Source organism: Varanus komodoensis, unplaced genomic scaffold (assembly GCF_004798865.1).
Source record: "Varanus komodoensis strain SLA01 unplaced genomic scaffold, ASM479886v1 scaffold81, whole genome shotgun sequence".
In the NCBI taxonomy this organism is placed as follows: Eukaryota; Metazoa; Chordata; class Lepidosauria; order Squamata; family Varanidae; genus Varanus; species Varanus komodoensis.
In genome coordinates, this window is record NW_025336495.1 from 687,167 (window position 1) to 699,840 (window position 12,674).

Sequence of the window (12,674 nt, forward strand, 5' to 3'; positions counted from 1 at the left end):
GATGCCTCTGGAGGGCACCGGCTGCAGCGCACCGCCCCAGAGGCCAAGCGCGACCCCCACGGCGGGGGACGAGTCGGCTGCAGTGCCCCACTTGTGGACGGGATGCTGGGCAGAGGCTTGCCAAGCACTTCCAGAATGGGAAAACTGCGGCTCGCCCCCCCCCCCCCGCGCCCCTTGCAGACACATTCCCCATCGAAACCTGGCGCTTCTGTGGCTTTCGCAGATCCCTCCATCGCTTGGCTTCCTGCAGCTGGTCTGCTTTCAATCGCACAGACAATTTGGTCTGCCCAGGGATCCTGGGTGGGGCCAGGACCCCCATCTCAGTGGCGCTTGGAGGGCAGGTCACCTGGCCAGCCAGAGTGCGCCCGCTGCCAGTGAGGGCCCGTGTGCATGGCGGGGCTCCCCGCCGCTCCCGAGAAGGTCGAGTGTATTCTCCGCCTGCAAGGGGGCCCTCGGCACTCCCCGTCCCAATCGCTGCACCCCGCTTCCAGCGCCGAGCCCTCTCCGCGCGCGTCCTCCGGATGTGCAGGCCTCGGCCAGGAGCCGGCCGCGCAAGGGGCACCGGCACATCTGGAGCTGGCCTGGGATGCGGCTGAGCCTGTTCTGCTTGCTCTGGCAGCCTCCAGATGCGTGGACTACAGCTCCCGCGAGCTCGGCAGGTGTTGCTGGGAGTTGCAGTCGAATGCAACTGCATGTGTGAGGAGCCGAGGCGAGGACAGTCTCAGCCCAACAGGCCTGCAGGGTGCTGGGTGGTGTAGTCCAACCCATCGGAGGTAGCCAGGCTGGGGAACACTGAACTGGAAGGGTCATGGAACCCAGAAGAGCAGAGCTGGGAGGGCCGGAGGGCCACTGCGCCCAGCCCGATGCTGCTGCTGCCGCCGGGCCCCAAGCGGCACCATCTTGCTGAGATGGCTGTCCAGACGCTCTCTGGGTGCCCCCACGGGGCAGAGCCCACAGCTCCCCCAGGGAGTCCATCCCTCACCGTGCTGCCCTGGCAGTGGGGAAATCCAGGGATGGGAACCCACCTCTGCACCCAGGCTCCAGCCCAGCCCACCCCCGTTTCAGACGCCTCCCCTCAGCGAAACCCAGTGGCCTGCACTTGCTGTGGTGGCCAGAGGGGGGGGGCAGGGAGAGAAACCGTCAGGGCCAGGAAGGGCTCAGCCCCCCTCCACCCTTCTCCCCCCAGTCCTCAGGCGCCCCACGGAGGATCCCCACAGCCCCCCCACCCCCCCCCCGCCCGTTCCAGGGCCTGTGGGAGAGCAGACTCACCGTATGCTGCCGCTTTGGCTGCCGCTTTGGCTGCTGCTGCTGCTGCCGCGGCCGCTGCAGGACCACCTCCGCCTGTTGGGGGAGAGGGGCGCAGGGCGGGTGAGGGGCACGGCAGAGCCGCCCTTCGTGGGCAGGGCCCGCTCTCTCGCCGAAAAGCATCCGGCAGAATTTCCGCCCCGCCGGCCGTGCCGTCAAGATCCTTCCTGCCCTTGGCCCCCTGCTCTGCTCGCAGCGCCCTGCCTGGCCGCTGGGGGGGGCGCCTGGGCCCCGCTGCCGCCTTTCCACACGTGCTGGGCCCGCAGCCCCACTCCCGGCCCCCCAGGCAGCGCCCCCGCCCTGCGTTTGTGCGGCTCAAGCGACAAAAGGCCTTTTTTACCTGTCACTCCGGGAATACCGCCAGCACCGGGCACCAGTCCTCCTCCGAGCGTGCCGGTGCCTGGGATCCCCCCTGTCCCTGGCACAATCCCGGCTCCTGGGCAGAGAGAGGGGGTGGCGGTCAGCCCCTCCGGGGCTCCGCGTGGAGCGCCGCACTTTGCGTGGCCCTGGGGGGTCCCGCGGGTGAGCCGGCCCCGGGCCACGTGTGCTTCTCTCCCAGGGCTGCCCCGCCCACCGCACCTTCCTGCCCGTGGCGTGCTGTGCAGCCAGGCGCCCTCCTCTGCCATGCCCCTGGAAGAAGCCCCCATCAAGGGCACGGAGGCGCCCGGGCCGCCCGGGAGATGCAAGGCAGCACCGGCGAGCTTGGGCCCGCGTGCCGCGTCGGCCCCGGAAGCTCTGGCCCGAGCCCCGGAGCAGTGCGGCCCCGGCACGGGGCTGCCTCGACCCTCCGGCAGGCCCCGGTTCCGTCTGAGGCTAGTGCAGCCCCTGGGAAGCCACGCGCGTTTCGGACGCGGGCCAAGGGAGCCGGAGGTGCCGCGGGAGAGTGCGAACACGCTCGGCCGACTCCGAGGGGCTCGGAGGGGCCGGGGCAGAGGAGCTGCTGAGCCAGCAGGTCTGGGGAAGCGCGTCCGGGTGTCGGGCCGGTGCTGGGAAGAGGGACCCTTCGCTGGGAGGCCGGTTGGACCGGCCCTCCCCTCCCCTCCCCTCCGCTGCTGGCGCCCAGAGCTCCTTCCCACATGTACTCACCATATTTTGCGGCTGCTTTTGCGGCAGCGGCCTGTGGCCCCACACCTGCGAAGGCAAGACACAGCGGCTTTGTGGTCCCCCAAGGGGCCTCTGCCTGCCCGCCCCGCCCATCCCGCCCCATAGCGTGGGCTCCGTGCTCACCTCCCCGAGGAAGATGCTGGGAACACCCCACATACCCTAGGAGTGGGGAGTTTCCCCATGAAAAGCCCCCAATTTTACTTCGGCAAGGACGAGGTTCTTGTGTGTCCCCCCCACCCCGCACAGTGCCCCCGACACAAGAAGAACGTCTTCATAAGCCGTCCAGAAGACACAGAGTGATTGAACGGGTTAGAAATATCCCAAATAAGTAAATAAGAAGCACCTCTTTCTGGACTTCTCTCTCATCCCAGCTCTAGCTCTGCTCAGGGCAGCCGCACACCAAGGAGCGCCACTCGGCTCACGGGGGCCCTGCTCCACCCGGGTCCCGGGGGCCCTCCCGAGTTCCACAGATAGCTGCACCCCCCGTTCCCCCACCCACTGGGCAGCGCCGTGGCTTTTCTCTCCTGAAGGCCCACGGCGTGGGCTTGCGGCTGTCCAGCCCAGGCACCAGGGCTCAGTCCGGAGCCCAGACTGCCCTCCCTGCCTGCACCGTTCCTCTCAGGGGGAGCGTGGCAGGCCAGCCCCCTGGCCCTGCGTGCTGTTCCCGAGAGGGGCCGGCCCGTGCCTGGAGAGCCTGCGGAGGGCTTGAAAGGGGGCACCCTTCCCTTGAGTTAGGGGCTGGGGTGGGCCTGGTGATGAAGGTGCCCCTGCGGATCCACTTCAGCGCAGCATGGCAGGATGGCCGGGGTGCCCGGCCAGGTTGGGCCGCCCAGGGCAGGGGCCCCGGGCCCTTCCGAGGGCCTCCAGGGCCTCATGCCGGCTCCGTGCCCCCCCGCATCTGCTCACCTGTGCCCGTCGGGTAGCCAGCCTTCCCTCCGCCGTAAGCAGCGCTCAGCCCACTGACTGCAGCCACAAAGAGAAGGCAGGGCCGCCTGAGCGAGGAGGCGGGTCTCCGCCCCCCAGAGCCCCGGGGCGTTGGTGGGCAGGGCCTCCTTCGGCACGGCCCCTCGTGGGTGGGGAGCACAGCCCCCGGCCGGACCGGGAAAGGGGACGGCACTCTTCCCCGGGGCTTGGGCCTGCGGGGTCTGCAGCCCGAGTCCGCCTCGCAGCGGGGGACGGTGCCCCTCGCCCTGCCCAAGAGGCCGCTCGGCTCCTGCGAGCCGCTCCGGCTGTCCGCTGAGTGAGCGGCTCTCCCTCGCCCATGCCAGATCCACCCAAGCAAAGCTGCTTGGCATTGCGATGGGGACACAAGCCACGGTTGCCGGGAAGGCTAATTCTCTGCTCCAGCCCCCCCCTCCCCCAAGGAAAGGGCAAATCTGGGGAGGGTGGCAGGAGTGGCCGGCATCCCTGCTAGCTGGAGATCCTGGCGCTTCTCTCAGCCAGGCCTGGCGCCGCCACAGCCCTGGGGAGGAGGCCCAATGCGTCCCCCACGAGTACCCGAGCAGAGGCGCCGTCCACCCAGCGGTCCCGCACCCAGGATCAGCCCGCTCCCGTTAGCCCTAGGCGGGCAGATCGCGCTGAGCAGGGCATGGAGAAGCCCTCAGCTCACACCCGCTGCCCGAGAGCTGCTCCCACACAGAGCCTCACAGGTGAAACGGGCTCCCAGGTGGCTGTCGGTCTGCCAGGCGGGTGGCCACCCAGCCGGCCTCCCCTCCCCTGGGACCCACTCCCCTTCCTGGCCAGCCTGGCCTTGACCTGGCGGGCAGCCCCCTCCCTGACCCGCAGCCTCTCCCGCAGACTGTCGCCAGAGCCCCAGGGGGACGTTGGCTAGCACACCAGAGACTTGCCAAAAGGACTCACCATAGGGGAGTTTCCCAGCGCCGTAGGACAGCCCATAATAATTACCTGGAACGAGAAATCCTGGCTGATCAGGCAAGGAGCACGGGACACCACCGCGGGCCCACCTCACCAAAGGGCCCTGCGGCCAGGTGGTCCAGTCTGGCCTTCCCGACCCTGGGCCAGCCGTGCCCCAGCTCGCGGCTGCCGCAGACTGTTCGGGGCTTGGCACAGCTTTTGACCCTGTTCTGAGGGGCTGGAATGCAATACACCCCCAAGAGCATCTCAGAAATGGAGTCCGGTCCTCCAGCTGGAAGAGGTTCTGCACCTGAGCTAGAAGAGGCCCCGCCCCCCCCCCCCCGAAGGTTCGGCTGCAGGAAGCTCTACCCCTTTTCTACTTCTGTGGCCCAAGCCAAGTCATTCAAGCTGCCCAGGTGCGTCATTCTGGCCACCGCACCCTTGTGAACCCAGCCTCCTCTGGGTTGGTGCCTTCCAGATGCTTTGCCCTGCAGGTCCTTAAGTGGCCCAGCAGCTGGATGGCCAGGGATTCTGGGGGTGGTAGCCCGAGAGCCCCACTAATGGCTCTTCTGGACTTGAGTGATGTTCTGGGAGAGCCTTTTCGTCCCGGGAGGCCAGGAAGGGCAGGCGCACTTCCTCCGAGCAGGGTTGGGAATGCGCTGCTGTGTCTTCCTCATCTGATTTCTCTCCCTGCCTTGCACACAAATAGCCATGCTGCCAAACGACCCCACCCCACCCCGGACGGCCCACCAGGCGCCTGGTCCCGGCCCATTTCAGGCTTCGCCCTCTGTCACTGGCACCGGGAACTGGGCACGTGCTGCTCTCTGGCCACCAGCACAGGAATTTCACAGGTATTATCAAAAGCACCGTTACAAAAGTCCCTCAGGGTTTAGCAATGCAGCTGGGGAATTTTCGTTTCAACCCGATGGCCTGCACTCGCATCAGCAGGCGCAGGCGCACTGAAATTGCATCTACTTGCTATCGACCCAGGTAAATCAATGAAATTAACGGCACAGGCTTTCCGGGGCTTCGTCAGTCACAGCTCTTTGGGCGGCACGTCCCAGCCGGCCTTCCAGTCAGGGCGTCCTTTAGACAATCAATGCATGCAGTGGTTGGGGCGTTCTGGATTCAGGCTCACCTGGGAGTTTGGGTGCTTTTATGGGGTAGCCCAGAGGCAGCCCGGGCTGCTGTCCACCGAAGCCGCCTCCAAATCCTGGGACAATCAAGCACAATCAGGGTACATGCAGGCTCCCGGCGACCCAGCCAGCCCCCAGACATGCCTGGCCTGCGGCAGCATGCATGGCTCAGTTTCCTGCCCGCTGCATCCCAAGCGCACATGCAAACATTCGCCATCGTGAGGTCCAACCTACCAGGGATCCCTGCAAAGGCACCTCCTGCTGCTACAGAAAGAGAGGGGGGGGAGAGAATTAGAAGCAGCTCCGTCCCCACAGAAGGCCAGCGGCAAGAGTGTGCTCAGGGCAGCGGTGCTGCTCTTCCCGAGAAGAACACCGGGGCCGTGGAGGGCGGGCAGGAGCACACGCTGGGCAGAAAACTGCAAGTATCCTAAAAGAGCGCATGGTGAGCAGCAGGTTCTTCCTGTTATTAAAGTTTATTGGAGGGATAAGTTCCTTAGCTCCTGTTCCTTAGCTCCTTTCCTATTCTGACTGGAGAAGCAGAATATCAGACATAAAGCAGCTGAGAACTTTTGTTGAGAAAACAGGGGATAAAAGCAACAGGAAAACCCAGTCAATCCATCATAACTGGATCTGAATGCTAGAACGGTGGCGCTGGATGGGGCCGGGAAGGCCGTCGGGGCGAACCGCTGCTGGTGCCGCACACCAAGTCACGCCGCCCCAGAGAGGACGTGTGCACGTCTACGTATGCGCACAATGCCACAAGAGCAAAACCTAGACACCTGGAACTTGGCGTGCGCACTCACGCACCTCGGGGGCTTCAGGAGCAGGAGTGTTTTCCTTTGGGATGGATGTGTGGCAAGGTTTTAAGTCAGGGGTGGAACCGAGTTCTGTGAGATGTTAGTTGGAATCCAGATGGCAGCTGTGCTCTAAAACGCCTGGAGGGCGCCGGGTTGGAGAAGCTGGTTCTGCTGGGTAATGATGCAGGACTCTGTTGTCAAAACCATCCAACCTCTGCTTATAAGGATGATGATGTAAGAGGAGGGCCTTCTCTGCGGTGGCACCCCTCTTGTAGAATGCGCTCCCCAGAGAGGTCCGCCTGGCGCCGCCAACATTTGTTTTTCGGCGCCAGGCCAAGACCTTTTTATTTAAATGTTAGTTTAATTAATTGTTAATCTATTTATTGGTTTTATTTATTGTCTGGATGTATCCAATTTTTATATTTTTGTATTGTTATTTATTGGATGGAAGCCACCCCGAGGCTTATGCGAATGGGGCGGCATACGAGTTTCCCAAATAAATAAACAAACAAACAAAGCACAGTCCAGACCAGAGATGGCTGAGCCCCGGCTCCTCAGGGATTACTTCTTAGGAAAGTCATGATGACATTATGAAATCTGCGTCGTCTACATTTCACAGTCTGTGAGGTGCCTGTTGTTCTAGTCGCTTGTGAAGAACCGATTTTGTGCCAATGTGTTTGTGAACATTTGCAGATATTTGAAGCTGTGCAAACCCAAATTTCTAAAAATGTGCAAAACTGTCCCCCCAAATATATGAATGCCCCTTAAATGTGTATTTTTCACATTTTAGCCTATGGAGAAATGCCTATTTTGGTTTTTTTATTTTACTTATTTTCTATAATGTGTATAAAATTATAGAACATAATAATTTAAACATTCCACAAGTCAGTGGAATCCATGCAATGTGGGAATAGCCAGTCTGTGGCCAAATTCATGGGCAGAGTCAAACTGATTTAAGTCTGCTGCAGATTTCTCCAAAACTGTCCAGAGAGCTTCAGCTATTGGGTGGCATAGAAATTAAGCAATTAATTGATTAAAACCCCTAAAAGTGACTAATGCAAGCCGTTGACAGCTGCAGTTAAGTCTCAGCTTACCTGGGGCTTTTGGCTTGACACCGGTTCCAGTTGGCACACCTGGTAAAACCCCAACCCCAGGGTAACGTATCCCTGAAATACAGAGAATTCGGCAACAAAAGATGATGAGATAGATAGAAGACAGACAGACAGACAGACAGACAGACAGACAGACAGACAGACTCTGGTCTTTCCTATGAGGCTCTTGCAGGCTGAACTAGGAAAATAGTTTGCTGCACTTTTGTTGAAAAGGTGCCCCCACCCTTACTGTGGGATGCGGGGAGGGTGCACGGACCAGGGCAGAGACTCACCTGTGCCGGGGAGGATGCCTCCAGGGAAGACTCCGGGAATCCCGACCCCTGCCAAGGAGAGAGCAGAAGCGTTCGGGGTCGCGCCTCTCCTTCCCCAGCGGGGTGGGGGGGCTCCCTGCGGGTGCTCAGCTAATGCGGGGCAACTGAGGCCAGGCAAGAAGCAGGCCCTCCGCAAGGATGCCGGGTGGCACGGCTGATCCCGCTGGGCGAATTGGGGTTCCACCTGTGCCTGATTGCTGGTCGAACACCACACCCTGGAAACGTCCCCCGAGCTTGCGATCGTCTCTGTTCTCACTTAAGGACTGCAAGCATGCTACATGTCCTTCCCAGGGCCGCGAGGCGGCGTGTAACAGCCCTGCCTTCTCTCGCACTGCGGCCGCCGGGGAGTCGCCCAAAGGCCATGAACAGCTCGTCAGTGTCTTCCAAGCACCAGCCCCATGCTCTAACCACCACACCACACTGCCTGCTGCATCCCCAGGCCAACACCAGGCAGCACTCCTTCGTGTTCCACCTGGATTACCTGTCGGGGCAGCCCGGCAAGGCAGGCTGAGAGCAAGAGGAGGTGCCAGAGGCACGGCTCCCCCCCCGCCCCGCCATTCCGCCTTGGCCAGCTGGGGTGGGCCAAGGATTTTTCTTGGAAGACCCGCTCGCCTACCTGGGATTTTGCCTGGTTTGGCTCCAGCGCCAGCTCCTGGCTGCAGCCCTGTCTGTGGCACAACTGCGCCTGCAGTGGGGAGAAACATGGGGGGGTTGGCCTCTTGCCCATGGCATTGCCTGGCCAGTGTTTGGCCCCTGAGGGGTACTTCAGGTGGTCCAGTTTAGCCCCAGGCTGGCACTCCAGGTGGCCCAGTTTAGCCCCCAGGCGTCCCAAAGGCCTGACCCTTTCCCCCGGCCAGGGACTGCTTGGGGGCTTCCGCCACCCTCCTCCCGAAGGCAGAAAGGGTTGCTGGCTGGTAACAAAGAGCATCCAGCTCCATGGGGGGGGGGGCTCTTCTGGGAAGCTGCCCCCCCTTGGGCCTTCAGCCCCACCCCCAGGGGACATGGCCCCCAGAACTCCCTTGCAATGGGGCTGAGCTGAAAGGGGCGCCACATGCCTGCCTGGGGACAGGGCTGGGTGCCTGGTGTCCCCCTGGGCATTTGGGGCTGCGTCTTCCAGCGACCCCAGCCAGCCTAGCCGGCTAAGGAATTCGGGGAGCCACAGCCCAAGCCATGGAGAAGGCGTCCCACTGCTCCACCCGCCCCAGGAGGTCGAGGAAGCCTCACCGGCCCCGTCAAGGACTCCTCCTCCCACGGTGCGGGGGGGGGGGCAGGAAAACGGGGGAGGCAACTGGCTGCAGTTCAGATCAGCAAGAACCTACCTCCAGGTACAACGCCGACACCGCCGCCGGGGACACCAACACCTACACCGCCACCGGGGACGCCAACACCTACACCGCCACCGGGGATGCCAACACCTACACCGCCACCGGGGACGCCAACACCTACACCGCCACCGGGGACGCCAACACCAGCAGCTGGTTAAAAAGAGGACACGCAAGGCCAGGGTGATTCCCAAACAGCAGAGCACGAAGCCGCCCCCTCAAGGGCTGAAAGTCCGGATCAGCTGCTCGGCAGGCAGCTCACCCAGGACCTCACAGGGCGGGCACCTGCGCCAGCAGCGGAGCAGCAGGTGGGCCGTGACACCCACCCTGCCGAGGCAGGTCGGGAGGGCCAGGCCAGGGACGGGGCAGAAGCCTCGCTGCTCGGCGGGGGCTCGGCCGCCACATTGGCCCAGCCAGCCCTGGACGTGGGAGAGGGGCCAGTTCCGCCGTGGTGGCTTTTGGGGCCACGGCGAAGGGGCAGCTGGAGACGGGGTGGGGGGCATACCTGCTTTGGCAGCAGCTTTATATGCGGCCGCAGAGGCGGCGCTTCCAACCCCTGGATAGGCCCCGCCGGGGTAGGCCCCACCTGGGTAGGCTCCTCCTGGATAGAGGCCACCTTGGGCAGAGAAGCAGAGGAGGCTGCACTCAGCCAGGCTGCAGCAGGAGGCAGCCCCGTGCGAGACCCTGACCCAGGGCGAGTCCCGTGCGGCCGGCCGGCACGGCGGCACACCAGGTCCGGCCTGGCAGCCCTCGCTCACGCAGGCACTCTCCCTGGCCCGCCCCAAGCGGCTCTGTGGCATCCCTGCTGGGAAAGCCCGTTCCTGCCCCCCACCGGCCCCCGGCCACGGCGGAGCTTGGCCCAGCCCAGGGGATGTCCGGGGCCTGCCAAAGTGCCTCAGGCTCTCCCCGGCGGGCCCCACCTCTGCTGCTTCAGCACCCCCAAGCTTTCCGGGGACCCGCCTTGGCCCCCCACTGGGAGCCACTGAGGCTCGCCCGGCTCTGCCCCACCTTCCCTTCCACATCAGGCTCAGGCAGCCCGTCGTGGAGGGCAGGGAAAGCTGGGCTCCACGTCACATGCGCCATCCCGGCTGAGCCACCTCAGCGCTCCCCGTGTGCCCCCACCCACGAACAAGCCAGCGCCTGAGGAGCCCCCCTGCGCGCACATGTCCGAGACGAGGCTCTGGACAGGCTGCAAGGGGCCCGGCAGCGCCCGTGAGCCGCCGGGATGCCCGTTTGGGCCGCCCCAGAAACAGGCGGGGAAACCCCTTCCCGGCTCGAGCATCTCGCTGCGCACACTCACCAAGCGCTCCGGTCCCTCCGACCCCTGTGGGAGAGAAGAGCGGGGTCAGCCCCCTGGCCGTGTGGAAGGGGAGCGACTGCCTGGGCCAGAAGCTGAAGCGGGAGGCACCAAAGCGGCTGCGGGCGGCGGGGACAGGGGCCCCCAAGCTCACCAACATCCTGCCAAAGGCTGCCCCTTTCTGGGGACGGCTCCCATTTTTGAATTTGACTCATTGCTCCTTTCAAGCAGGAAAAAATGCACGCATCTGCGCATATTTTTCCAAAGCGGTGCTTTCTGCTCATTGACTAAAGCTTAGAAGTGCATGAAAAATGCTCATATGGAAATGTGTGTCAAGAACCTGGTTTTTTTAATGTGATCAACAATTTGGGAATTTGCAAACGGGACCCGGGCACATTGGCATGATCTGTGATCTGGGAGGTGCAATGAAACTCCAATGCAGCACATCATGTGCACACAGGCCCGTGGTGGGGGCGTCTGTCCATCTTGGTTTCTCTCCATTCCTAAGTTTTCCAATCTTACAATCACAAATGTTAAAATGTCCCCTATCAAAACAAAAAAAGTAAATTGGATTTACCTGGTACTTTGAGTACATATACAGCCAGATAGATAGATAGAGTAGTTTATATCATTTGTATGCTAATTTCCCTATATGTATACATTTTTGTATGCAGTTCTAACCATTTCTATGCACACTTCTTTGAAAGCAACTTTCCTAATAAAATGCACATTTGAAGCCTAATTTCATCATTAATCTAGGCAATTTTCTATGAATTTTCTTTGAAAGCGCACATTTTAAAATAGACAGCTTCATTGCAAATTTTGGAGATGTAACGCATACAAAGGCACACACATTTCTGTTCAAAATGTGTTTGGAAGTGAAAAATTTTGTAAGTTCATGTTCAAATGAGAATGGAATAAATTTCCCTCAAAGTATTTTTTAAAAAATACTTTTTATTGTGTAACACAAAAGCAAAAGCTTTGTGGGTGGGGGGTGGGAGGCAGAAAGCATTGCCATCTTGCACCCAGAGGCAATTTTACTGCAGACTTCTCTGTATGAGATAGAAGGCAGCACATGGGCCCTGGGGCGGGCGGGGGGGGGGATGCATGAACACGACTGGCGCTCTCCCCCACAGGCCTGCGCCTCTGGGAGAAGCTTTGCCTTTTGCTGCAAGGGGGTAGGTTACCTGGCTTGGGGGGTTTTGCTCCAAGAACAAGTCCTGTGGGAAAAGGAAAAAGGTGTTACTGCTCAGCCGAGCAACTGCCCCGGAGCAGCCACTGGAGGCTTCCAGGTCCCATTCCGGAACACGCCCGTTGTTCTCACTCAACTGCCGCCCATGAAGCCATGTGCCCGAGGACCCCCCCAGAACAAGGGCACGGCAGACGTGGGGGGAGCGGGGGAGATGCTTCGTGGGGGGCAGCTGCCGCCCAGCACCCCGCTTGCCCCTGGGGCTGGGCAGAGGTGGGAGGGAGCCGCCTTCGGCTCTTTTGCTCTCCCGCCCCACTCCGTTGCAGCAGGGCTAGCAGGCTTCTCTGGCACGGCAACATCCATCATGGGGAAGCTGTTGGGGGCCGCATTTGAGGGGGTGGTGACCAAAAACCAAAGCCACCCACAGTTTAGCCACCCATTTTAGCTTCAGAGTCTTCCACCAGTTGAGAAGTGACGGGAGGGGGTCTCCACCCTGCAGCATGCAGCAGAAACCCCGCAAAATCTGGGGCTGGATGACTGCGGGCAGGGGAAATGGGGACCACGGAAGGGGGCATGGCTATTTGGGGAAGAGCCAAGGTACAATGCCCGCACCGAGAGCACGCAGAGCTGCAGCGACAGCTCCTCGCCACACGCTGTGGAGCGCACGCGGAAACACAGCACAGATGGAGCCACGCGTGTGGCCACAATCCGAAGGCGCACGGAGTCTGTGAAAAGCGTGTCCCACTTTTCCATGAACAGTGACCCCACTGCTGGGAGGCCGCAGCCGTTGCAGGGAAAAGGGCATGCAGGGCAGGCAGGCAGGCAGGCAGGCAGGCAGGCGCTTTCCGGGCACGCGTGAGCGCAGGGCAGGATTGCAGGGCTGCTCCGCGGCTCAGGGAGGCAGCCCACCCCCTCGCCCCCGGCTGGCTTCGTGCTCGCGGAGGCGGCAGTGCTCCCCGTTCCGTCTCCTGCAGTGCTCCTCCTCTGGGGCAGGCCAGGGGTGCTTTGTTTCAGCGAGACCCTTAAGGGGGCCGCGCATGGTGCTGAACCCATGCCCAAAACAGGCCGTGCGCCACGAAGGGCTCCGTCAAAGACACCCCCTCCGAGGCTGGTGCCGCGGGCCCCATGGGATGCTCCTCCTCTGAGGGGCAGCCCTGGCTGCCCAGGGCCAAGCCGGGCAGGGCTGTTTGGCCTGGGAGTGGCGCTCTGGGGCCGGTCTCCCTTCGCCCAGGCTTTCCGAACTTTGT

General features: G+C 62.1%; 1 protein-coding gene across 1 annotated transcript in view; it reads right to left on the reverse strand.

The window, feature by feature from the left end:
- ELN (elastin) overlaps positions 1–12,674 on the reverse strand; it is a 64,895-nt gene that overhangs the window by 17,957 nt on the left and 34,264 nt on the right. The window contains exons 4-17 of the mRNA XM_044456091.1: positions 11,426–11,458; positions 10,242–10,265; positions 9,447–9,557; positions 8,939–9,094; positions 8,236–8,304; positions 7,581–7,628; positions 7,291–7,362; positions 5,634–5,663; positions 5,402–5,476; positions 4,270–4,314; positions 3,316–3,372; positions 2,392–2,436; positions 1,646–1,741; positions 1,270–1,341 (exon numbers count right to left, since the gene is read on the reverse strand). Of these exons, the coding sequence (XP_044312026.1) occupies positions 1,270–1,341; positions 1,646–1,741; positions 2,392–2,436; positions 3,316–3,372; positions 4,270–4,314; positions 5,402–5,476; positions 5,634–5,663; positions 7,291–7,362; positions 7,581–7,628; positions 8,236–8,304; positions 8,939–9,094; positions 9,447–9,557; positions 10,242–10,265; positions 11,426–11,458 (933 nt within the window). The remainder of the gene's footprint in view (positions 1–1,269; positions 1,342–1,645; positions 1,742–2,391; positions 2,437–3,315; positions 3,373–4,269; positions 4,315–5,401; positions 5,477–5,633; positions 5,664–7,290; positions 7,363–7,580; positions 7,629–8,235; positions 8,305–8,938; positions 9,095–9,446; positions 9,558–10,241; positions 10,266–11,425; positions 11,459–12,674) is intronic.